The sequence below is a fragment of the Pagrus pagrus genome, assembly GCF_965226575.1.
Source record: "Pagrus pagrus genome assembly, chromosome: 21".
NCBI lineage: Eukaryota > Metazoa > Chordata > Actinopteri > Spariformes > Sparidae > Pagrus > Pagrus pagrus.
In genome coordinates, this window is record NC_140208.1 from 7,938,148 (window position 1) to 7,963,600 (window position 25,453).

Sequence of the window (25,453 nt, forward strand, 5' to 3'; positions counted from 1 at the left end):
CTGTCAGGACAGTCCGCCGTCATGAGTACTTCCAACCATGATGGTGGGGAGGGAGGTGGGGGAACCTGTTTGGCCCACCGCCCTCCTGCCCTAACCCTCCTCCTCCTCCTACAGGAAGTCCAACCAGTGATACAACAATCCCGCCCCCCCACCCCCACCCCCTAGACCGAACCCACCACCCCGCCTCCATGAGTCCCAACTTGCACTCGGCTCTTCAGTGAACAAATAAACCTCCCATTTCCCCATCATGATTATCATCGTCATCATCCTAATAGTATCAACGAACAAAAAAAAAAAAAAAAAAAAAAAGGAGAAAAAAAAAATCAAAATCCTTTTCCACTTCTCACACGGCAGGAGCCAATCAGCGTACAGAGGTCCTTCGGGTTCAGTCAGTCTCAACCAATCCGGGTCGACTAGAAAACCACGTAGCTGTACATGTCGAACCAAAGTCCTCATGCAGTGCCCTGCGAAGGTGGCACATCACATACGTGCACAGGTGGAAGTGTTGGGTGGAAGAGGGGGGTGTTTTTATGGATTTTGGTGTGTCGTGTATGTGTGTGTGTGTGTGTGTGTTAGAGAGAGTGTGTGTGTGTGTGTGTGTGTCTTTTAAGAGGGGAGAAGCAAAGGTGTGTTAGGCAATTATCAGACCCAGGAGCACAAAAAAAAAAAAAAAAGTCCAGGAGAAGAAGAATTACATACAAAGTCTTTATCCACCGTCTGTCTTCTCTTGGCCCTCCTTGATAAACACTCTCACACACACACACACACACACACACAAACTCTCTCACACACGCACGCACACGCACGCACACACACACACACACACACACACAATAGGTCCTCATGTCATTGTGAAGTCAGGTGTTCAATGTCAACATTCAAGAAAAGAAAAGAAAGAAAAAAAACAAACACCTCAATGGTAAAAATCATCTCTACCATCACAATGCTTCAGTTCATAAAATCTTGACATTTCTGAAAAGTGATTTTCGTTTTTTTTTTTCCCTCCAGGTTTTTAAAGCAGTACGCGTGTGTGTGTGTAGTTGTCGTCTTCGTCTTTGTCCCGCTGCTGCAAACACGCACGCACGCACGCACACACACACACACACATGCACAACCAACATACGCACACTCACGCACTCCAACACACACCACATGTCCTCTTTTTTTTTTTTAGTGGAGAAAGACATGGCGCAATGGAGAGACAACTCCTCCTCTGGGGCGGACCGCACCGATCACCAGGAGGAGACGGGGAGGGGGAGGGGAGGGGGAGATCGTTGCCACGGCTACCAGGGGTCTTCCAGCTCACCGGCACTCTGGGTGAGTAAAAAAGGAAAAAGAGATGGAGAGAGGTGTGTTAGCTTTTTTTGTCGTCTCACACAGAAGTTAAGATGCTGCTTCCTGATGCCTTTAATAATGTCAAATCTTTCACATTTTGAACCTCACTGCCGTCTATAATCTACTCAAAACTGAATGGAGAGACAAGTGAGATTCCCCTGCCCAGCCTTAACACAACCAGAACCCAGACCTCTGATGACTCACCTTGCGGAGAATCACGAGGCCAACTGTCAGACTGAAAAACAGGGGGTGGGGGGGGAGAAACGGAGAGAACGGAGTCCCTACAGTCTACGCAGCTCCCCTCTCTCCGCTCGTCGCTGCCGCCGCCAAAGCTCGTGCAACGCAGCGGCGGCAGGCGTTTATTTTGAGCTTTCAAACTCGAGAGCCGCTATTGTTTTAAAGGAGACGACAGATTAAAAATATCTTTGAGCAGCTGAGATGAAATTACGAGCCAGCGGCTAAGAACTAAAAGTTAAAAGAGAGGCGAGGATTTATTTTCTGCTCGAGCTGTTCCCCAAAAACTTCACAGCCTGCACAGAAACACAGCAACACATTAAACACAGGGAATGGATACCTCGGGGCTACGTCAGGGATTTTTCATGACATATTTTGAATAGAGAATATGTAACTCTTTCTGTTTCGGTACAGGACAAAAAAAAGACAAAGACAGTGAGAGATACACTTGACACAAATCGTAGCATTATACCTCAAATCATTTTTATTTGTTCATTTGTCATTTTTGACCGTGTGGGACTGATTCGGCCCAACGTAATCACATACAAATACAACTCACACATACACAAACGCACATACATACACACAGTGTTTAGCATAACCTCCCCTCTGATAGTTAAGTGCCTTATATTGACATGATAAGTGCAGTGCATGCATTACCAGAGTCACTGGGTACTGGGCATTATATACTGTAGACTTACAATAACCTCCCTGCACCTGCTTTCAAAGAAGAAGGAGAAGAAAAAAAAACACTGTCGGTTCAGTCTGTTTGAATCAGATGTTCACAATAAGAGTTTCAGACTGGGTTTTTCTTAACGGTCATAACCTCCAAGCTATGAAATAAACTCGAAGTGAGCTGTTGTCAAGCAGAAACACATCCTGCCACAGGTTAAAACCCAACTGAACACCTCCGAAATCAATATCTTGGCAACTACAGGATGGATGAATATTTGGAAGAAACATTTGTGGACACAATTCTCCATATAACACAGCATGTGAGCATGTTAACATTATAAATGCTACCATATCGGCAAGCTAAAGTGATAAACCCTCTCCACTGAACGTCAATAGTTGTTTACATGCTAATTGTAGCATGTTAACATAATAAACATTACCATATTAGCAAGCTAGCATGACAAACACTTGATATTGACTGTTAGCATGCGAGCAAGCTAAAAACTAAAATGTTACATAGTAGTTAGCATGCTAATTGTTGGCATGTTAACATAATGTCACCATATTAGCAAGCTAACATGATGATTGTTAGCATGGAAACAGGCCAGAAACCAGAATGTTTCAGCTTCACTTAGCTCAACTGTCATCCGTCTCACATGTACTTCCTGAGAAAAGCTGCACTAAAACTCTGTGGTGCTTTGAGATGAACGCTAATGGTAGCGTGTTACCGATGATGGCATTAGAATTCAGCTGAAAACACCTCGCGTTATGCTAACATGACTTAAGAGCATTAAATCTAGTAGCTGCTAATACGCATGATGGCATTTTACCATGTAAACATTAGCACATTAACATACGAACAGTAGCCATGTTTGGACAGACGAGCGCCTTTACCTAGGATAGCGAAGGAGTGACCCGCCCTACTCTGCCTCTAACTGGCTAGTACTCCTTGCCTTTATTGTTTGGATTGGTTAGTTTTTGGCATGAGGGGTGATGATTGGTTGGTTGGGGTAGGACAAGTCATTCCTTCGCCAGTCCTAAGAAAAGAAATATCCCATTCAGGACTTCCTACTGGATGATTTTATAGAAGCTGCACCAAACCATCCACTTCCTTTTCTCTCATAAAATCAAACAAATACTGTTTGAAAACATTTATAATAAAACTATAAATCTCACATTTGTGACGCCTAACCTCACTGTGGTAGAAAACACTCACTGGTTCTTGATGGTTGATGAGAACAACAGTTGAAAAATGATGTTGTTCCCACAACGGCCACAAGAGACAGCAATGAGCTTTTTCCCCACTCAAAAACAAACCTCGCTAGGCAACACAAAGGTGAGATTCAGGCTTTATCTCAAACAGCATCTTTTGGTCTCACAAGACAAAGACATCAAGGATGAAGACTAACTGGTTATTTTGGCAAATGTACGTCTGGTTCATCTCCACACCTCCATTACAGTGCAGTGCACAGCCACCTCCCTAAACTTTTCTATGGCACCACCCAGGACTTGTCTCTTTGTGTCAACTGTGATTTGAGCTGACAGACAAACGTTGAGCCACGTCACACCTTGTGTTGCACTGCAGAGCAACGTACTGTTAGTCTAAGGCTGTTTATGACCTTTTGTCTGGTGCTGCCATTTTTTTTTTTAAGGTTTCTCTCCATTTTTCATCCATCCTATACTTTGTTTTCTGACGTGTACTAGTGCTAGCGTGGTTATAGTCTATTACTGTTATTTCCATTTAAACAAATGTTAATGTTATGGCTGCTTTGGTCATGTTTACTGACACATTTACATCCCAACCAGGATGAAGTCTTAACCCCTTTGTGCTAACACGTGTGGTGATATGCACCGATTTTAATTAAATGAAGCTCAGACTACAAGTACGCACCCACCAACCCACCTACACACAAGTGTCCCTTTGCGTTAAACTGCCCCGTGTTTCTGTACCCCGAATGCTTCGAACATCCTAGCATCCCCGAACATGCCGATCAACGGGCTGACACTCGCCCGCCACCACAAAAACACAACTTTTAGTAGTGATGGTTGGTCGCTTGCTCGCTCACACTCATGCAGACACACATACACACAAAACATATACACAAAAGAGTGTGTTCTGAGTCTGTAGATGGCCTGGAGACGGTGTGTTGAACACAGCTGCAGTTCAGAGAGGTCTCCTCTCCTTTTGTTGGTGAGTTCGTCCACTGTAAGCAGGAGTGGGGTGAAGCTGGGGGGGTGAGGCTGGAGAGGGGAGGGAGGAGGGGTTCAAGTGGGAAATCAGCCAGAAGCCAATACTGGTATTTATAGGCCATGGAGTGCAAGGTTCATTTCTGCTTCACCAGCCACTTTTGCATGTTATAGTAACGTGTTATTGATTATTTCTCTAGTGTAAACATCAGTCTGCGAGTTGTAAAAGTGGCTGGCAAGTTTGGGGATCCAAGCCAAGGTGGTCAGAGGACAAACACACACAAGAAAGAAAGAGTCCTTATCAGGTGGAAGGTATATATGTGGTTGGGAGACAGAACTTTAATAGACAGAGGGGCCATTTTTACTTCCATTGCGTTATTAAAATATTCATGAATAGCAATGGGAGACTACTGATAGGGAGTGGCCGATGTGTCCATTCGAGTTCTGTGATGAAGGAAAGAGGAGGAGAGGTCATAGCACATCTGACTAGCGCTCTGGGGGCGTATGAATGGGTTGGTTGGTTAATGCGGGCGGGGTTGCTCAGTCAGAGGAGGTATCGCACTCAGGGGCGTCTTGGCAGGCCTCCGGCTCTGCGGTGGCGGGTGAGGGCGGGGGCGAGGGGGGAGAGGGAGGGGAGGCGGGCTGCTCCTGGCCGTCGTCATCGTCATCGTAGGTCCTCCTGCCCTCCCCTGCTCCCTCGGCAGCGCTCTCCCCCCGCAGGTGATACGCGGCCAGGGACTCCTCCAGCACCGTGCGGTACTGCCCCCGGTGGTGCAGGCGGAACTGCCGCAGAGCCTCCAGCAGATGAGCCGCCGTGCTGCCACCTCCCTCCTCACTCTCCTCCTCTCCCCCCGCACAGGCCTGAGGTGACACGCCAGGGGTCAGACTCTGCAGGCACGCTCCATGGTCAAACACACACATACACATACATCTACACGGTACTCACATCATTGTCACACAAATATCTACCACACTCTAGCGTGGCGATGTCAGAGACATCCGTGCACCAGTCCAACAGGCCCATGCAAACACTACCTCTGACCCTGTGACCAACAACCCTTTGTGATATTCGCTGTGTGGTGTAACAGAGTGGGTGGGGGTGGGGGTTTGGTCAGCACCCACACAGCCCAGAGAAAAGAGCCTGCAAGTCAAGACTCAGCTGATATTAATATGACAAATACACTCATGTGCCCCTCATATACACACCTCCACCATCACATCCACCCTTCCAGGCTCATCTCCTCGTTAGAATAACACTTGAAGTGAAGTTCCTGTGGCTTTAACAGCGACTGAAATCTCTTCCTACACTTCATTTGAATCTTATATAAACTGAGGCTTGAGTTGCTGTATGTTGATTGCTTCGGAGTAGATTTATATTATCTATAACTGTATTTACTCTCAGGTTAATCAGGTTATTCTCAAACAAATCTATATACTTTGTTACACATCTGAAAAGCTCAGCGTCAGTCTCACAATCACAGTGATATGACTTTTTTGTTAGTTACTTGTGTTTCACTAAAAAACATACAATGACCATGAAAGGAGTCGGTGTGGAGTCTACCATGAAAGTTACTTTAACTTACTTGCTCAGCTATACACTGTTTACCAGCATTGTGATCAATATGTTGCAACTTTTAAAGCATGTTTTTCTTATTTTCACTTTTCTTGGATGTTTGGCCTTCACCGTGCAGAATTATATATGTGCAGAGTTTGACACTGGAGTTCATACCATACATTCAGATTTCTTTTTAATGCAGGAGAAGGACGAAATGTTGTTTTGCGAGTCCAAAGCAGTATTTTTTTATACATGGCAGAAAACATGTTTGGGGGGGGATCTTGAAAAATGCTTTTTTTTGTACATTGTATTGTAAGGAAAATATTACAGATAGTTTACTGAACAGATTTCAGCTGGAACTAAGATGCTTCTGTGCTATCAAAGAGTTAATTAAGGTCGGTTGAGTCGTCTGTAGGTTTTGCTGGACGTCCATAAAGAGGGTTATCGGGGTCTTACTGTATATCCTGTTTCAATGAGACGTACAAAATGAAACTGACCGCACAATATGAGATGCAGTCAATAAGCGTTTCACTGAGCTTGCCATCCTGTCCTCAGCCCTCTTTCACTCTCATTCTCACACATACATGCACACCTACACAAAAGAGTGCCCTTGTCTGGGCTGGTGTGTGTTTACGAGGTCATGTTTGGGGAGGGTGAGGGGGGTGGGGGTGTAAGGTTGGACAGGTGAGGGGTTTAGAGAGCGATTGACTCACCCCTTCCTCTTCTCTGTGAGGGTTCAGCTTGTTGTACACCGCCTCGATCACGCTCCGTCTGTAAACACACAAGACAGCACACGGCTCGCTGCTTAGAGAAGAGAACAACTCCCTACTTAATACAGTCTGTACAATCCTCGCAAATGTGTATTGATTATCATTTTAATGGAGCTAGGTAAGCAACTGAGTCAATACTTGAGTATCCGCTGTTTATGCATAAAGAGGCTGCAGCGTCCCCCGATGAATGTGAACATTTAGGTGTTTCGAGGAGCGTTATCTGCGCTTTTCTATGAGGTGTGATGCCTTTTACTGTGTAATCTTATTTACGGCAAAGTTCACCCAAAAATGAAAATTCAGTCATTTCTGCTCACTCACATGTTGATGGAAAATCAGCTGAAGATTTCTAGTGCACAGCAAAACAGTGCTAAAGCATTCCCTTAAACAACTGAAGTAGATGGGGACTTGTTTTAAAACATAAAAAGACAACTGAAAACAAACATAAAATGGCTTCATCCGGTGTAATTCACGTCTGTGGAAGCCTCGAGTTCGTACATTGACTTGAAAAGACGTTATTTACCCTTTTTAAAGCAAAAAAAGCACACACACACTGTCTGAAGTGGGTACAATCTCAACTGCAAGTCGAGGGTGTAAATAACCTTTTCAAATCAATTAATGATCTTGATCTCTTCACAGAGACTTTGATTACGTCGGACAAGCGGTCTGGAGCCATATTATGTTGTTTATTTAGGTTTTAAAACAAGTCCCCAGTCCACTTCGGTTGTTTAGGAGAATGCTGCAACACTGTTTATTTGTGCAGCTTCAGAAATGTTTTATGGACCATGAAACTAATGTAGGTGAATTGTGAAGTCCAATCATATTTTAACATGTTTTCTATGTGTGTAAACATGCAGTTCAATGTTGTTCCAGGCTGTGTATTTACTTGCTGGCCAGGCCTCCTCCAGGTGGAAGGTTGGGGATGTTCTCTGTGGCAATGCTCCTCAGGACAGACACGAGATCAGGGACTCCAGCCTCCCCACAGTTTCCCAGCAGCTCTACAAACAAACGCAAAGAGGACGACGGGTTTGTGAGAGGTCATGTTGTACACTGAGGTCAAGTTATGGTATATTAAACACCGAGACTTAAGAGTTAAACCGCCACCTTTCTCTGAGAAATCCATAGTAGTGGAAAAATCTGATCTGCTTACTATTTGCAGCACCACTGTGTGCAGCTAGACTGATTTCAAATATTTGTACTACCTAAAGAATGTTTATTTTGTCCTGGTTATGTCCACAGAAACTGAGCACAGTATGGGGGCGCTTGTTTCCCTTAACCTTTTTAAAAAACATTTTAGAAAGAGGCAACAGAAAGACGGCTGGGCTCAAAGAACAGTGTCGGCATTTATCTCCCACTGAACAGTTCGATCTTTATAGTAATCTAAGTGTCTAGCAGCACAATCGGCCAGTGATATTTTGTTCCTCGAGACACTCTGAAACCAACAATGGTCGACTGTCACAACTAAAGCATTTCTTAAACATCACTGAGTCTAATCTTAGATTATTGTAGCCGTGTTTGTTATGTTTGTATGTGCACAAGTGCTGTGCGTGTGCTGACCCTCAACACGCGTCTCCAGATATTTATCCAACTCCTCCTCTTTCTTCACGGCCTCCTCTGAGATCTTGGGAGATCCGGGGAAACACACCAACACCACGCTCATGTTGTCCCTACTCCCCTGCAGGAACGAGGACAGGCACAGACAGAACAAACAGAGAGAGAGAAATTAAATCTATGCAATACACGAGGTGAGGTCTGTAATTTCTGCTGTTAGAGGTCTTTCAATCAACACCGATGTCATAACAAAAGACAAAGTAGCGCGGGATCATGGGAGTTGTTGTCTTCATTGTTTAACAACCACCGTTGCTGAGGAAAATCTGTCTGACGCAACTCAAAAATGTTCACAGTCGATGTAAAGTTTTAAGTTTTATTCATGTTACATTATGTCACGCTGGCCGACTTCCTTCCTCCCTCTCTGACTCTCTCCCAGAAGTTATAGCGACAGGCCGTATCGTTATACCGGCACCAGCTGTGCTTTGTCACTCTCTCCTCTCTCCGACTGCGAGTTGACACACACGCGCACACTATTTTTAAAGGCCTAATTTAAAGTGAAGAAACAAATGTTTCCAAAAAAGGAAATGCATTAATATCTTTGATATTTTTCAAGTGCGTGTAGTCATAATGTTCCTCATTCTTGTTAAATCTAAAGCAGAGGCGCACAAACTTTTTTCCTGGGAGGTTCAGAACTTTACCTCACATTAAAATAACAAATATTATTTCTTATTTTTAAATTTCATTACACTAGAAACATCCTTCGAGCCAAATAGAGCCGTATGGCGGGCCAACTTCAGCCCAGGCAGAAACGATCTAAGGCAACTGGCCAGCAGTCAGTGTTTTTAACACTGCTTTACAAAAGCTGCCAAAAAAAAAAAAAAAACACACGCACATTACAAGCATTGAAGGGTCAACTTAAGCATGCTGCTTTGTATACTCAAAACTTTCCAGTGCAGAGGATTGCAGAAAGTATAGAGGAACTAAGAACTTGTCACAACTCTCCGGTGGACAAACAACATGGACGTAAACAACACAGGATTGAAAAGGTTAAAAATATAATAAACAAAACACAATAAAAATGGGCTTTAAAGACGTCTTACGAGGAAGGACATATATTCAACTTTTGTGTACGAACTCAAGGATAGAAAAAAAAAAGAGTTTTGGTGAGTGGCCCTGAGTGTGAACATGACATTTTGTGTTTACAGGGCACTGTTACAGTAAACACTTGTAAACAACGTTTTCTTGTCCTGTTGCTCAGAATATAAAAGAAGGTTGAGTTACAATTTGGACACAACAACAGACAAACTAACAGCTTCTCTCCAATACTGAAAAATGTTGGAAAAACAGCCCGACTGTAACAAGCTGTCAGCTGTCGAACACTCTCTCGTCTTTTTGAAGTTTCTGGACAGTCTTGAATTTATTATCAAATAAGAAAGAAAAGCAGCAAATCCTAACAGAAAAAGTCAAATCTGCAAAAATTTAGCACTTCTGCTTAGAAAAGGCAGATAATCAAAATATTTGCAGACTACTTTTCTGCTGATTGACTCATCGTTTCACCTCTAAAACACAACCTCTGGCTGGACACTGGGCAGGATATCAACTAGCATTCATAGGACACACAGTGAGAGACAAGATAGGGCTCTGGCTTTAAAGCAGTGGGTAGTCACCTTGTCATTACCTTGTAAAAGTCAATGTGGTCAGAGTAACTTTCTGCGAGTGTACAGTGTCGCATACATCAGAAAAGACAGCAGCGGCAGAGGAGATTTATGACAGTGTGTGGCTGTTATTTGAGATAACCCATCCAGTAAGTAAAAATAACTAGGCTGCTGTACGCTCGCCGGTTCTTGGAGTACTAGCCTAGGGATGCCACGTGGAGGAAATTTTCCCACCAGTTAATAAACTCGTGACAACAGCGGTGTAACTGATTACACCAGACTTTTTACAGGAAAAGATATTCACTGACGCCACTCAATATCTGTAGAGCGTTTACTTGGAGCTTTCTGTGTGTCTGGTCTCTGAGTCCCGCGGGGCTCATCTTGGCAGCCTCACGCTTGTTTTGTGCTCGAAGGTGTGTGTGTGTGTAGTAGAGCGACCGATACTATCAGCTGATATTGGCCAATCACAGATATCAAAACCTTTTTCTTTTCTTTTTTTTTACAGAACAGAATTCAGAAAGCGATACTTTGGGTATTAAATCTCCAGGGAAGTTTATGTTTTCTGAGCATGGATGTCATTTTGGACAATAAAGTAGGTTGGTGTCATTACCACATTTTAAGGGATCACGTGCAGAAATGTGTGTTTATGTGTACATACTGTGTTTATAAGAATATTGGCATATATATTGATAATTGAACTTCTTACTCCACGATATCTGTATAAACAAAAATCCAGTATCGGTCAATTCTCCTGACTCTCATCACGTGATAAGTAAAATATGACTCCTGTCACTGCTGCAGCTTTCCAGACACTGTCCGACTTGGCATTGAGACATTCTCTGGGCACATTCAAATCAGTATCTGTCATTTACAGACAGTATGATCCCTTTCACGGTAATCTGTCCCACACACCACAATGGATTTCGACAATAATTTAATTTTAAAGTCATTTTTTGCTTTTAAATTAACGTAGGGCTGCACGATATGGTAATATTCCCGTAAGTCTCGATAATGATAAAAACATAATATTGTAATGAATTGCTCTGCTCTAAATTAAAGTACTAATAGCAGTAAAATTAAAGACAAACTGAAAAGCAGGTAACTCTGTGGACACTTTAACTTCTAATGTACATCATGTGTGATATGTAAAGCTTACCTTATGCAGACAGGTGTCCACCACTGAGTTACAGACCTTCTCCAGGTCGTCACACACCAGGAGTCGTGAGCGGACAAACTCACACAGCTCCTCGTTGGACATGACGTCCCAGATTCCGTCGCACGCCAGCACCACAAACTCGTCTCCTTCGGTCGCCCGCTCCAACACACACACCTCGGGCTCGGGGCTCACCAGCTGCTCCGTGGGGCCCTTACCATCCACACATTTGTAGTCGTAGTCCCCCAGGGCCCGGGACACAGCCAGGGAGCCATTTACCCTCTGGATCATGACCGAACCGCCAGCGTTCTGGATGCGCTCCTTTTCACGGGGGTTGCAGGGCTTGTGGTCCTGGGTGGAGAAGCCCACCTTGGTGTCTCGACTCAGCACGGCCCGAGAGTCGCCGCAGTTAATGAAGTAGAGGTGGGTCGGGCTGAGCAACACGCACACGGCTGTTGATCCACTGCGGTCCAGGCCCTGCCGCAGGTCAGAGAAGCTGCGCATGTACTCGTCAATGTTCAGGAAGCCCGAGCGGATGCCATCTTTCACGCCCTCCACGGAGCCGGGTCCTGAACTGAAGTCGGCCCCTCCCGACAAGATGTGTTCCAGCAAGTGGCCGGAGCAGTAGTTGGCCACCCGGGAGCCTGCGTGGCCATCGTAGACAGCAAAGAAGGACCAGTCGGCGAGTCCATGGGGGAGGCCCACCACAGCTGTGTGGGCATCCTCCATCTCCACCCGCCAGCCCTGCATGGAGCTAAGGCCATAGCGCAGTCCATTACCCTCACCGTGGGCGCTATGCTTCTCCGTCTTCGGCTTGTCCAGGAATGCACCCATTGCTGCCTACAGCTGCAGATTAATCAATGGAGGAGAAGAAAGAAACAGAAATTGAATCATTACTCCATCAGCAGCAAGGACAAAAAGATAATCAATTCATCACTAAGACAGCCCCTTTTATCCTAATGCACTACCGTTCCATAAATAAACTGTTTACAGAGTAAGAATCAGAGCTGGAACAATAATCTGACAATATCAGCCTAATGCAGGTTCGTGTATCAGCATCAGCCACAAAAAATCATGTATTTGTCAGACTGTAGTTTGTGTGTGTGTGTGTGTTTTTTTGGAGTGAATGAGCCTAGATGTAATTTTCAAATTTTTAAACTCAGAAATCTCACTCAGGCTCGAAGTAATAACTCAGCGAAGGAAGGAAGTAAGTAAACATTGTCATCATGCTGTTGTTTAGGGATGGGTAGCGACGATTGGTACTAAATCGGTACTGGACCAGCTCAGTACCAAATATTGATAAGATCCTGGACAGACTGAGCTGCTATCAGTTATAATTGTTTAATGTTAATGCATTATAACATACTGTAGCGGACATTTTCAAATAATGGTGAAGAGGCTGCCAAGTACATTTGACTTTGCGTAACTCTGAGGTAACATTGTGTGATGTTGTGTCACGGCTGACGAGGCAAAATATTCAGAAGTGTAGAGTCACTTTACTAAACTGAATGATAATGCAGTGGAAGTGGGTAACACCAGCAAGCTTGTGAAATACTTACAAATACAACATTGTATAGATCTGAAGCTGAGCAGCGCATTTGACTGCAAGTGTTTCCCACACATAGACTTTACCCGGGAGGGCCAACCAGGTCAATTAACCACCGCCCAATCAATTTGACGACCCATTTTAACTAGTTGAAAATGTGCCCTCACTCCTCCCATCTACTTACATTACACATGCTGTGCAGAAAAACAAAGCGGGAGAGATGTTCTCTGGCATTACACCCCTCCTATAAATGCACTCTCCCATTTAATGCAGGCCTACTTATGCTGTTGTTTCGTACAAGATGTAAGTGCACCTAATGGGCCAAACTAAAAATGCGACTCGGCCTAATCAAGTAAAGGCACCACTCGTTATCACTACATAAATAGCTCTGCAGATATTAACTCGTGACACAGTTAGCATTGGTTTTAAGCTTTACTAATTTCTGTTCCTAAATAATCCCATGGACGTCAGTCAGGCAGCCACAGCCTCGTCAGTGGATAGCAGAAGTCAGCATTTGTTGACCAGACATTTGTAGCAGTTGCTGCAAAAATAACGGTTGAATCATTTTGTCACGTCACGTCTTTAAGTTATGGAGAGTACTATCAATAAGAGTATCTATAAGAATCAGTATCTTTAAGCAGTATTAGTAGCAATATCTGCATCAAGACAATCCAAACCTACAGTAATGCATTCGATTTAGTATGTTTTCATTATCAACATAAATTAAAGAAATAAACAATTGTTGTTGCCCATCATGACTCACAGGTCGTCATTCAGTTCAATGTGTAAAACGTCACAAATGAGACTGAAGTTAACCCGACTACATTTGTCAGGTCTACAAAAGATGACATAATATTATATTGTCTACAGTCATACCCGCGGTACTATGAATCCCTGTGTAAATCATCAGTCTTTGGTGTCAGTAGTTCAGTAGGCTGCTTCATACGGTGATTACAGAGTGCTTTTAATTACTCGATGGATGGTGAGAGCCAGAGATCCTGACAACGAGACAAAGATAGCAGAGGAAGGAGGCACAGAGTCGAGGATTACGCTGCAGCTGTAAAGCGTCTGTGAGCACACAGAGTCTCTTTCACTCTCAACACAAGGTAACTAATACCATTAGTTAACTTGTTGGCAGAACATAGAGAGTGACATTCGTGAGTCAGCAGGGCCTGAAATGTTCGCAAGAGCTGAATGGGGATGGACTCTGCCTTTGAGGGTTAGTTTTGGTCTTCTAAACTCCCATTAAACATCCATTCTGAGTGAGCGTGAACCACAATCAAAGGCTGGAGATGAATGACGATGCAGTCAAACAGTGTCTTTGTTTTGTTAGTGGGCATTCGCAGGGAAAACAGTCTGTGTTAAAACAAATTTAAAGAGCTGTGTTGGTTCGGGTACTGGTGAGACAATAAACCACAATGCAGGAACTCCAGTTTGAGTAACAGATCCTTGAGTTTGAAGGCGTGTTGGTCAGATGCCAAAACACTTATGAGGAGGCATTTTACTGCTCTGGACAGTTATCACAGCTTCGGCTAACCCAGTGCCTCGCCAGATGACGTGCTATCTAAAGTCAAACTGACTGCTAACTGAGTCCATTACAGACACTGGGAGTCTGAGATAGCATGCTACAAGCTAACAGAGCTAATGGAGGTGGCCAGGAATTGCTGTTTCATTGCCTTATAATTCACGCTGCTCGGTGAACATTTAAAGAGGGATACAGAGGAGGGAAACCTTTCAGACAACAGAAAGATACATAGGAAATCACGATCCTAAGTGACATCTTTGCCAGACTCGAAGTAGGCTTTGAATTTCTACATTTCCACCATTGAAACTATACTGTATTAAAGTTTTTTGGCACAAGCTCCTGATCCGCCATTTTGCTATAATTTCCACTGCATTCAAGAGCTACATGAAGTAATACATCGAATCAGTGTGGCCATCCAGTTGACTACAACACTCTGTTGGTATGTTCACGTAGCACAGATCTGCTTGTCACCGACTCTTCTTTTATGACCTGGACACGGCAACACCACTCCGCCATTGCTTCCAATTTTACCCAGTGGCCACTTGTGGTACTGCAGCCATTAAACCTCCTTGAAGAAGTGATGTTTTAATGTTAATAAATCATATCATTTTGGTCATTACGGCAGATATTTATGTTTGGAATCTACTAACAACTATACCTGAAGACACTAGCTGCACCTCGTGGTCCTCACACCGGCCACGGTCTTCAAATGCTCAACCGCCTTACGCCATATCTCTGGCATTTCTGACCTGCACTATACTTTCCCATCACACCAATCAATTCTGACCCGAATGTCAGCAACTGCTGCAGTATGGAGCTACTTACAGTATGTATTGCTTGGATGGTGTAGCACTCATGAGATCTTGAAATCGATAAAAATCAAAAGCGCCTCGAGCGCGTCTCTCTCTCTCTCTTTTTTTTTTTTAACACATTGATTTCTCGCTCTGCATTACCTCCCACATGAGCGCCCAAAAAAGGCTGGTACATGCAAGGAGCGACTACAGCTGGTTTCAGAGGAACGTGTGCGAGTGTGTGTGTGTGAATATGTTTGCGTCGGCTCTGCGCATGTGTGCAGTGTCACAGTCTATGTGCGAGAAAAAGACGCTCTATAAATACACCGGGCCGGTTTAGATTTCATGTCCAGGGTGGGGCAGTGGGCCACGCCATTCACATTTCTATTGCTTTACTGCTGCATGACTGTATCAACAGAATTCCCTCGATCGGGCTCTCGCCACGGGCCACCGCCGCTCAGAAGTAGCCCATGTGTTCATGTATGGTAAGAAAGCGTGTCCACGTATGAGTGTGTGTGAGAGAAAGAGAAATCTGTTATGTTCACCGGCAGTGATTCTCGCTAAAAATAAAACAAACACACTGCCATTGCCTAGCAACCACCCACCCTGCAGGGCAAACATCCAGGCTGAGCTTCATTCAGCGACATCCCCCTCTCTATGTCTTTCTCTCACTCTCTGTAAAAGACACACACTCACACACACTCAGCTGCCTGGTAGAGAGAGGAAAGGGGAGTTGCATCATCCATCCATTAAAAACAGTCGCAGCAGCCAGACCCTGAAAGGAGACATGCAGACTGCAAGAACACATGCAGATACTATGAGATTTCTCTGGCTCACAATGGTAACAACAGACATCTGGCAAAAACACACACACTCTCTCTCTCTCACACACACACACGCACGCAGAGGCAACCCCAGAAAAATATCTCCATTGAGACATCACAGGAGCTCTCAACCACTTAACCCCCTCAAAACTGCTGTCACCCGTGCTGTAACCGCAGGTCGAAACCAACACCCCCTCATGCTAAGACGCACATGTCTGCCAAAAACCACTGGCTACGAAGAGGGAAGTGGAAGGTCGGGGATTACATAATGCTGCAGAGAGCCTGAGTGCTGCTCTGAGAGCAGGCACACTCGCACAAAACAGTTAATGCTATCCTGGAAGCGATGTTAACACAGCTTCCAGCACTATCCCTGTGTACACACCAATACACCCTTTAGCTCCAAGCCCGACTCTCCAAACGCTGTGATAATTGAGGACACAACAGTTTGGGATGTTATTTATTTATGCTATTGACTTGATAACAGTTTGATGGTTAGAGCATCTGCAACAAATGTTTGTTTTTGTTTTTTTTTTAAAGGCACTTCCTAGTCCGACTCTCCAGATGTAGATTGTTGGTATAAGCCTGCCATTGGCCAACTTTTTCAGACCGCATCTCCTCCCCTTCCACTATCTGGGTGTTAGTGTCAACAACAACAACCTACAAGCTAGCAAACTACACACTGAAAATGGAAAATGGTCCAAACGTAAACAAGCTAGAAGTTTTTATCCTTTCTTTTGCGGGAAATCAGCCATTTTTTGCCAAGGCTCGCCTCCCTACATGCACCTAAGACGATTGTGATTGTATTTCTTTTAACCAAACAAGCCAGAGCTTTCTTTCTTTTTTTATTGCAACCAAACCCTTTGTTGAGTGCTGGCACAGTGCTGCGGAGATAGCTCTGGCTAAGTGAGACTAGGAAGGTCCAGACCGTTAAGTTAACAACCAATTATCAGATTTTGGCGAGTATTAAAAATTGGCTTGGTGTTGCTTTCATGAGCAACTGTTGCCATGGCTGGGAAAACAACTGAGCCAATGAAGAGCCGCTATGGTGCACACCACAGTGGCCAACAATACCAAGCTGACATCTTAAACAAAGTGATGGACAGCGGTTTACAGGCAGCATCTGACTGCTTAATGACGACATCCTTTTTCAACCATGATAAAGAGTTAGCTACATTACCACATGTTTGCTTGTCCACAACAAAGCTTAGTGACCCCGGTTCTTTAAAGCTGTATGATGAGCTGTATGGAGCTATTTTGTCTTTTACTTAAAACAATATCCCATCTACCTCAGGTGTTTAGGAGACTGCTGTAAGACTGTTTTGCTGTGAAGCTCCAGAAATGTTTTGTAGACCCGACTTTCCATCGGCATGAGGGTGAGTAGAGAATGACTGCATTTTCATTTTCGGGTGAACTTATCCTTTAATGTTAAGTTTCCTGTATATACTGTGACATTAAAGCAGAGACTTGAGAAAATGATAGCAGGACTAACTGCAGATGATAATTTAGTTAACGTGTTTTCTTGCAAACAGCCAGGCAGCCTGGCCAGCCTGCTGCTTCCTGCTAATAATACATTAGCTAGGTCAGGCAGACACAGTGTTTAAAAAATCTTGACTGCAACAACAATTTGTCTCGGCTTAATTAAACTCAGCCTCCCCTTGGTTTCTTAGGTAATTAAACTTTCTTCTGTCTGAACACTTTGCTGTGCAATATTGCTTATTTAACCACTAAACTGTCATCATGTGGACAAATTGTGATCTCAATATCTGTAGACTTACTAAACTTATGCCAACTGTCCGCAGGCTAATGCAGCTTCATAGATTCATTCTCTATTGTATACCTGTGTATAACACCGTAATGTCTGTACAAGGTATTTCCAAAGTTTCAATTAACATCAAAATCTTATGGTTCATTTCTATGATAAAAATCCCGTCCAGTTTCCCCATCACACCACTGAAAACAATCCCAAATCTACCCGAATTTGGCAGTTGACAGGTGTTAATTTCAGACCCAGGTTGCAACGCTATGAGATTTTCACAGTACATTAACCATCAAAAAGGACGTAGGACATGAGTCTGAACCACTGGCTGAACCTGCGCCTCCTAAAAGTCTAAAACTCTAAAGTCTTGACTCAGAGATTCACGTAGTTCTTGTTAACTTGCTAGCTCAACATGGATGGGGCCTTAAAATGACCAATAGAGTAGTAAGTATCAACAAATAAATGTCCCATTCACAAGATCCAAGATACTAGAGTTCACCTCATCCTATAATAGACAAATGGCGAACAATGCTACGTTAATAAGTATCCATAGATTATCGCATTTAGACTTTGCTGAGGTTTTCCTCATTGGTCCAGTCCATGTGATGGATGACTGATGACCACCTGATAAATACAACATGATCATGAGGTATTTCCACATTTTTACAAGGTGAGGAGGACCACAAGACGTCACCATTAAATCAACCAACCCAGAGTGGATTGAAGGACAGTGAGTGAGGACCACACCGGGTCACATTTCACAGCCACATTTGGAAAAGCATCTGGAACGGGACAACCTTGTCCGAACCTGCCACACGTTCCAATAACATCCATTCACACACCTGAAATATTTAAATCTTGCTTTTAATCTCAACCGCTGAAATCATTTCAACCTTTTTTACAATCAAACTGTGACCTGGCCTTGCCTCTGTTTTAACATTTCTTTTATTACACACAGAACAAAAGGTGCACAGATCCAACATGCAGCACTTCAACACACTTTATTGACCCTCCGTTTCTTCATCTCCCCTTTGAGCACTAAGCTGTTCCAGAGTGCTGCCAAGGTCGGACATACAACTCCTGCCTCATACCAGTCAATGGAAATCACTCAAGTCTCATGCATTATTTTCCTTTGATAGTCAATAATAAACTTTTCACTTCATGACTGTTAGATGGCAGCAGATTCTCTACAACAGCGCTCGTGCATGAACGGCAACACATGACACGTTTATTGTGTTTTCAAATGTAAGACGAAGGCATGGAGACCGACAACCCACACTCCAACCACTAATTACAATATGATGAAACTCTCATTATCAATAAATCTGTCTTTTATTGTGGTTCATCAATTCATTTTGTCTATGAAATTGTGCTAACCAAGCTGACATCTTCAAATGTCTTGTTTACCTGACAAAAACTGTCCGAAACAAAACTTCCGAACAGAGATATTCGTTTTTAAAAAATTGGATTGATTGGATCGATTTTCTGAATTGTTGTCCGTCGCTCGACAAACCAACCGACTGACTGATTCCTCACAGAGGTTCAGTGCTCTCCATTCAAGAAGCAACAAGACTCAACTACACTCCTGGCAGCAGTTTTCTATGATCTTCTTAAAAACCAGCATCACCTTCCTTCACAAGTGACTTACAAACTAAAACAAAGACTATCTGGGTTACTGAGATACTATCAATACGCAGAGCTGAGCCTGTAAATCATCACAAAGTATTAAAAGCGTTGTGATGGTGATTCTGTGTGTAGCAGAGGCAAAAAGAGTGAGTGAAGATTTTGGCTTCTCTATCAATCTTTAAAAAATATTGAATTATTATTAAATTATCTATTCATATAGATTCTGAATATTTGAAACAGTTTCGATACTCATTTTTGGCAGTATCAATACTCCTCCCACTCGTCTGGCTTTGGTCAGAAGTGAATTAATTTAGATGCAGTTGTGCTTAAAACAAAGTACAGAAATGTATATTATTTTTATCTTTTAATGAATATTAAACATTTCTATGGCCTAATTGTTGAATCAATTCTGCCCCAAGGTATCGAACATCAATAATTGTTTAAAAAGGACAGAAAATACAGTAACTATGTATCAGGTCTGCAACTAGCGATACATTTCATTCACGATTGATTGACCAATTATCTTCTCGATTAAGTGTTTGGCCTACAAAATAGCGGCTAGAAAAAAAAGTCTACCCTCTAAGAAAACACATCTAAATCCGTTGGACTGGGACTTTTTTGGGATCCGCATCATATTGTACTCACTCATAGATACCAGTCACCTAAATATGCTGGATTTTTATCATCAACATCTATGAACTCTTCCCTGAGAAATTAACAAAAATGTCATAACATGCCCCGTCCTGCAAGGTTAAAGACCGTGCGGAAAAATGCCCGGATGCATCTCTTTACCTGGATCCGCACCAAAAGTTAATGGGTTTCTATTCTGGGCCGAGACTCATGCTGCATCCAAGTTTCGTGGAAATCCATTCAGTAGTTTTTGTGTAATCCTGCTGACAAACCTCGTCGGTGGAGGTAATTAATTGATCATCAAAGTAGTTGCAGATCAACTGACTAATTGACCCCATTTTCAAGTGTTCATGAAAATGCAAATGGACATTTTTTCAAATGAGTATAAAAACATGACCCTAGTATAGAGGGAGAACACTTGATATCATTGCACCAACATTAAAAGCAAATATTAGCCCTATATGTTATATTTAAAGGGATTTTTTGTCAATTAAATCTGCATAAAAAACATAAATGCAGGGCTCAGGTCCGAGTGAATGATCTAAGTAAGCTGATGAGAAAAGTGCAGTCAAACTAAAGTGATTATAACCCGTTTGAAGTCTTTCCCATTACAGAAGATCAATGTGCGCTCCTATAGTTTTTTTCTAAAATAAGCTTGTTGACTGTCTCAATCTCCCACTGACACTGCGTTTCATCTGCTCCTCAGCCTTTACACAGCGACTGCTGATTCAGATAAGATTATCAGCTATTGAACCCCTCCCGTATCTGGCTCGCTGGGCACAAGCCCAACACCAAGTGATGTCATATACTGGTCACCTGTGCACCTTATCGCAATCTGATATACTGGAGAAGGTGAGCAGGGCGGCTGCAGGGCTACATTTCAACTCTGCACAATACAAAATTGATGATGAAATGTTATCATAAGCCGAGGCTTAGATGACAAATCTCTGCAATATAGGAGGGCAATTTAGACTGCCGCAATCACCTGAGAACATATAAAACTCGCATACTGTAAGGGTAATAAAAAGAGATAGCAAAGATGGCCTGCTCACACCCTTTGCCCTCTTCACATGGGAGTTGTAGGAACTTCACCTTAACATAAAATCAAACATTTAACATTTTCTTTGCCACGTCACTGGAGACTCTTGTTTGAAATGAGTCAAACTAGGAATATTTCTGTTTCGGACAACCGAGAACTCAAACATTTCCAACTTCCAGCGAGAAAAATGGTACAATTGAACGCCAATCAAAGTCAGAATTCTTACTTGTAATCTCGAGCCAAAATGATCTACCCCCACTTCATGAGGGAGCAGTTGTCTGACGTCACAACAGTGGCAGCACCCATGGGGAGGGGTTAGGGTGTATTTGCAGATGACAGTATTTGTATTAGGCTGATGAATGTAATATTAATATACGTTTCCTGGTGTAAAAGTACTGTAAAATAAAGTATATAATCACTTGTGTCGTTTATCCTCCTCTATTTTGTGTACATTCGCACGGAGGACGCACTGCTGAGGGTTCAGTTGTGTGTTCACTTGCCAAAGAGACGTCACTTTGTTACGGTCAGCCAACGTTTTGTTAACTTTTGGCAACGAGCACCTTGAACACTTGGAGGTCGGCAGGTGGAAAATTTCAACCAGGAAATTCTGACCATCATAACTGAATGAAAACATGCAGAAATGCCTACTACAATATTGGCAAAAAAAAAAAAATACTCGAGATGATTGATAGGTTTGATTCCTGAGTGATTTACTGAACCGATCACAGCAGACACATTGCAAGAGAGTCTAAAATGAATGAATGAAGAGAACAGGACACAATGTTCAAAAAGTTAGCAGCAGGAGTCAGCGCCTCGCTGCCGACTGCTCTCAAAACATGAAAGAAATGGCTCGTAGAGCACAAATTCAAAGACCACTTTTATCAATTCATTATCATTATTTATCATGTTATGGCCGATCACATGTGCTAATGGCCTGTGCAGCTGTATATCTAAAGTGAAGCACATGTTTCTGGTCAAGGCAACACTGCCTGTGCCTACAGACCTTCCTCTCTCTCTTATAGAAAGCAATATATTGACTATATAATAAAGAAATAAACATACCGCCACATAGCAGCTGACATTGCTGTGACATCAATCAATTGGGGCATGAAGCATGAACTTTAGACTTGTGCAGCTGTCATCGTACTCCAGTTAACAACCGAAAACAATTGAATAAAGCAGTTTAAACTGCAACATTAAGAGCTGATTATCTAGTGTTTAGCTTGTGTTTAAACATGTTGTTATTATAGTTTGCTTCAGTTATTTGACAGTCCTTCAGCTCCACGACACCTACCGCACATTATCCCTAAAAAGTAGTGTTACAGAGCTGTTTCTATCAGTAAATGTGACACTTTTGAGGTGAATAATGAGCTGTAGAGGGTCAGGGAAGTGTTGGGAGGAGCAGTGCTGCCTGCCGCAGTGAAACATGACTGGTTATAAACGCCTCACCAGCTTAACATTAAGCGTTATCTTCTGAGATTATATTTCATGTGTGCTGACTTGATTTCCCGGGCTTAAACAAAGATACTAGATGTAACAACGAGGGCTGGTGGTTGTAATTACCCTCTGAGGTCACTGCGAGCACATACAGTATCCACTCAACTGGCACTGCGAGCATTTTTGTTTTTGACACATGTTGACGGCTAATTCTGGTCACTAATATCCTCACATACTGAAGCTACGTACTGAAATTAATAAGACAAGGGCGGTTTGTGTCTGTGCGCTTGTTTAAATGCAATGTTGTGTCGTTAGAAATACCATTACAGTGCCAAGCTAACATCACAAAGCTAACCATTGACACCCATATGACAGAGTCCGCTAAGCTGTCATTAGCTAGTTACAGCTAGTATAGCCTATACCATACTAGATTAGCTCGCTTGGGACCAGACTAAGTACTGGAGCCCAACGTGTCGTTTCACAGTTAACACCAGTGTTACTTTGAATTTGCTTCATTCAGAATTGGCTCGCCGTCGTTGGCGGTAGCCAAGTTTGAAACTTCAGATGATGGATCAGGTTTTATTCTGGCAATGGTCCGTTTGTACGCTGACGTTATTGCACGGCACAATTTATGTTGCATGGACCGACTGGCTGTTTTTGGAAATGCGTTTCTGTGTTAAATACCAATCCACTGACCACATGCTGAACTCCATTCCACTTAACACTGGTCCCTCTACGGAAAGGCCTAGCTTGCTAGTGGTGTGTTGATATGCGCTAACGTTAGCTGGCATGCTAACGTTAACTTAACAGTTAGCTGTCGGTGGAGCCAACGCATTTCCCCAGCTTGTCAAACTCAAGCTAATGACGTTAGCGCACATACTAGCATGCTACTTACGTTTTCCTGCTGCTGCGAATGTAGATCCAATGTTGATTATCTGCTGGATTCTGCTTTTGTGTGAAGATATGTCGGTAACCTAGCTATCTACGGAGCTAACGTTCGCTAGCTAGCTATGTTATGTTTCCTTATTTGACAAAAATAATCGAGATTGGCCTCAGAAGAGCGGCGATAAATCCTTTCTCGGTGGTTCCCTGCTTGGACAGCGTTGATTTTTACGCATGTTTGACGCCAGTTCTGTCTCTCACATTAAATTAAGACAATTCCGATCGTTCCAAAACACATATGGACACTGAGAATTGGTTATATTATACAACACTGACAAATCTAGCACTTTCTTCAATTGAAAGGCCAGAGCTATCCTTCGACTTTGGGTGCTGAACAAGAGGAGGTGTTATTTTTGGCATATGCTCGCTGATTGGTCACAACGTCCAGGCGAAACGCCGGTTAATTGGCTGCTTCTTCTGTCATTCAGCTCTGCCCCTGTCCAAAACTACATTCTCATTGGTCCGTTACCGAAGTTCTGTGACGCATTGGGCTCTGTAGAGTACACTCGTAACTTTTTTTGGCGTACGCCGTAGCGGACCTGGATAGGCGGAGTCAGTCTTTAAATATGTGCGTTTAACCTTGCGGGGGGGAGTCGATTGACCGCAACCTGGCGGCCAAGACTCAAAATATTAATAAAATAAAGGTGGCACAGTTGAAATGTCTTATTATCCTCATCTTCTATATGTTTGGAAGTAACCACACAGGTACGAGTGTCCTGGAGTGAATACCAAGCGCGTCTATACCAAGCACAACATTGAATGGGTTCCAGTGGAATAACCATGGTGGTATAATGAAAGTACAGTACACCACTCAGAATAAGTAAGAAGTATTGGGATATGTTAGTGTTTTCACCTGAATAAACTTAAATAATCTTTCATTTTTAATAAAAAAATGTTTTTTCATGAGATAACACCAGTTCCTGAAAATAAATGCATCTCATAAAACCAAACAATGCACCTTTAGTTTCTGGGTTAAGGACCTGAAGCCAAAAACCACCTAGTCTTGAAAAAATATCTCTATATTTTTATTATTTACTCACAACACGCAGCAGCAGATTGGAACCCCGACCACTGCATTACTCACTGCATTAGTACGACATGTCTTTTTTTCTGCACATGACAAAAAACATTACGCTGATCAGACCTCGGTAAACGTCATGAGGGATGGTAATTTACTCCCACACGCTTCAGTTCTAACCTTTTTAAAGAGGAACTCCAATTTAAGCATTGACTCTAGTTAGGTGTTACAGTTCAAGCCAATAGAGGAAGGAATCGGTTCAAACTTAATCCAGCCACAACACACATCTGCAGAAGAGAAGTGTCAACAGGTAGCCTGGTATTTTGGCATTGAAAACTATACATACTGGACAGAGAAAGGGAGGATGAGGGGATTAATTTGGAGCTTAGCCGAGCAGGTTAATCTAGTACCTGCAAGAGACTGTACAAAGTTCAATATGAAACCAGAGCCATTCATAAATGCAACACACTCGACAGAAAGATGTTAAATTGCAAAATGGGTCAAGGGGTTTGCAGCCAGTCTGGTGGTTCCCCACAGAACATGATTAGTGCATGTTTAACATGAGCTCTGCCTGGTCTCATAGCGGGAGATATGAGTCTCATTTGGGTTACAAACAAATGTCTCCCTCATTTTCAAATAATCTGGTCGATGATTTTTGGGGGGAGATGTTGAGTTCACAGTCGGGCATGAAACGTCTCTGATGGAGCTCAGGATTTAAAGGGAAGACTTTACTCCAAACAGTTTTAGTGTGCAAGCCTGGAGTGTGTGTGTGTGTGTGTGTGTGTGTGTGTGTGTGTGTGTGTGACCTTTTGGATGTGTAGAAAAATACAGAACATTAATTAAAATTTTTTAATTTTTTTTCTTTTTCAAATACTTTAATTGCATTAAGTTCGTATTTCAGTACAGCCACAGGGTGTCTTTTATGGTTACATGCATTTTTTTCACGTTAATATTTTATACATCCAGTGAAACAAAAAGGGAAAAGAACAGAACAAAACAAAGTGGAAGTAATTAAAAAAAACAGGACTTTTGCAGGATCAGGGAGACTCTAGTGTTTTAAAGTTAAAAATGGGATCCTTTCTAGCATCCTAAACCCTTTACTCTGCAGTGCAACGGCTTACTTACAAACCAGCACAAAGATTACATGCATAAAAATACTGACAATATATAAAGAGGTAGATTTTTGAGAAGTTCTTGTCTCACCAGA

At 42.9% G+C, this 25,453-nt stretch overlaps 1 protein-coding gene across 3 annotated transcripts; it reads right to left on the bottom strand.

Annotated features, from left to right (window-relative positions):
• Positions 1-184: 184 nt before the first annotated feature.
• ppm1bb (protein phosphatase, Mg2+/Mn2+ dependent, 1Bb) lies at positions 185-23,585 on the bottom strand. Of its 3 annotated transcripts, none has more exons than XM_084343302.1 (6): positions 23,182-23,580; positions 11,116-11,958; positions 8,311-8,428; positions 7,640-7,751; positions 6,700-6,757; positions 185-1,313 (listed from the first exon to the last, which is right to left on the bottom strand). In XM_084343302.1, exons 2-6 carry the CDS (start codon positions 11,944-11,946, stop codon positions 1,284-1,286), a joined length of 1,149 nt encoding a protein of 382 aa, XP_084199428.1. In that variant the 5' UTR covers positions 11,947-11,958; positions 23,182-23,580; the 3' UTR covers positions 185-1,283. The 3 variants fall into 3 exon arrangements, with proteins under 3 accessions (XP_084199428.1, XP_084199426.1, XP_084199427.1); XM_084343300.1 differs by lacking the exon at positions 185-1,313 and adding an exon at positions 2,031-5,319 and having other exon boundaries at positions 23,182-23,585; XM_084343301.1 differs by lacking the exon at positions 185-1,313 and adding an exon at positions 2,031-5,292 and having other exon boundaries at positions 23,182-23,584.
• Positions 23,586-25,453: the final 1,868 nt, after the last annotated feature.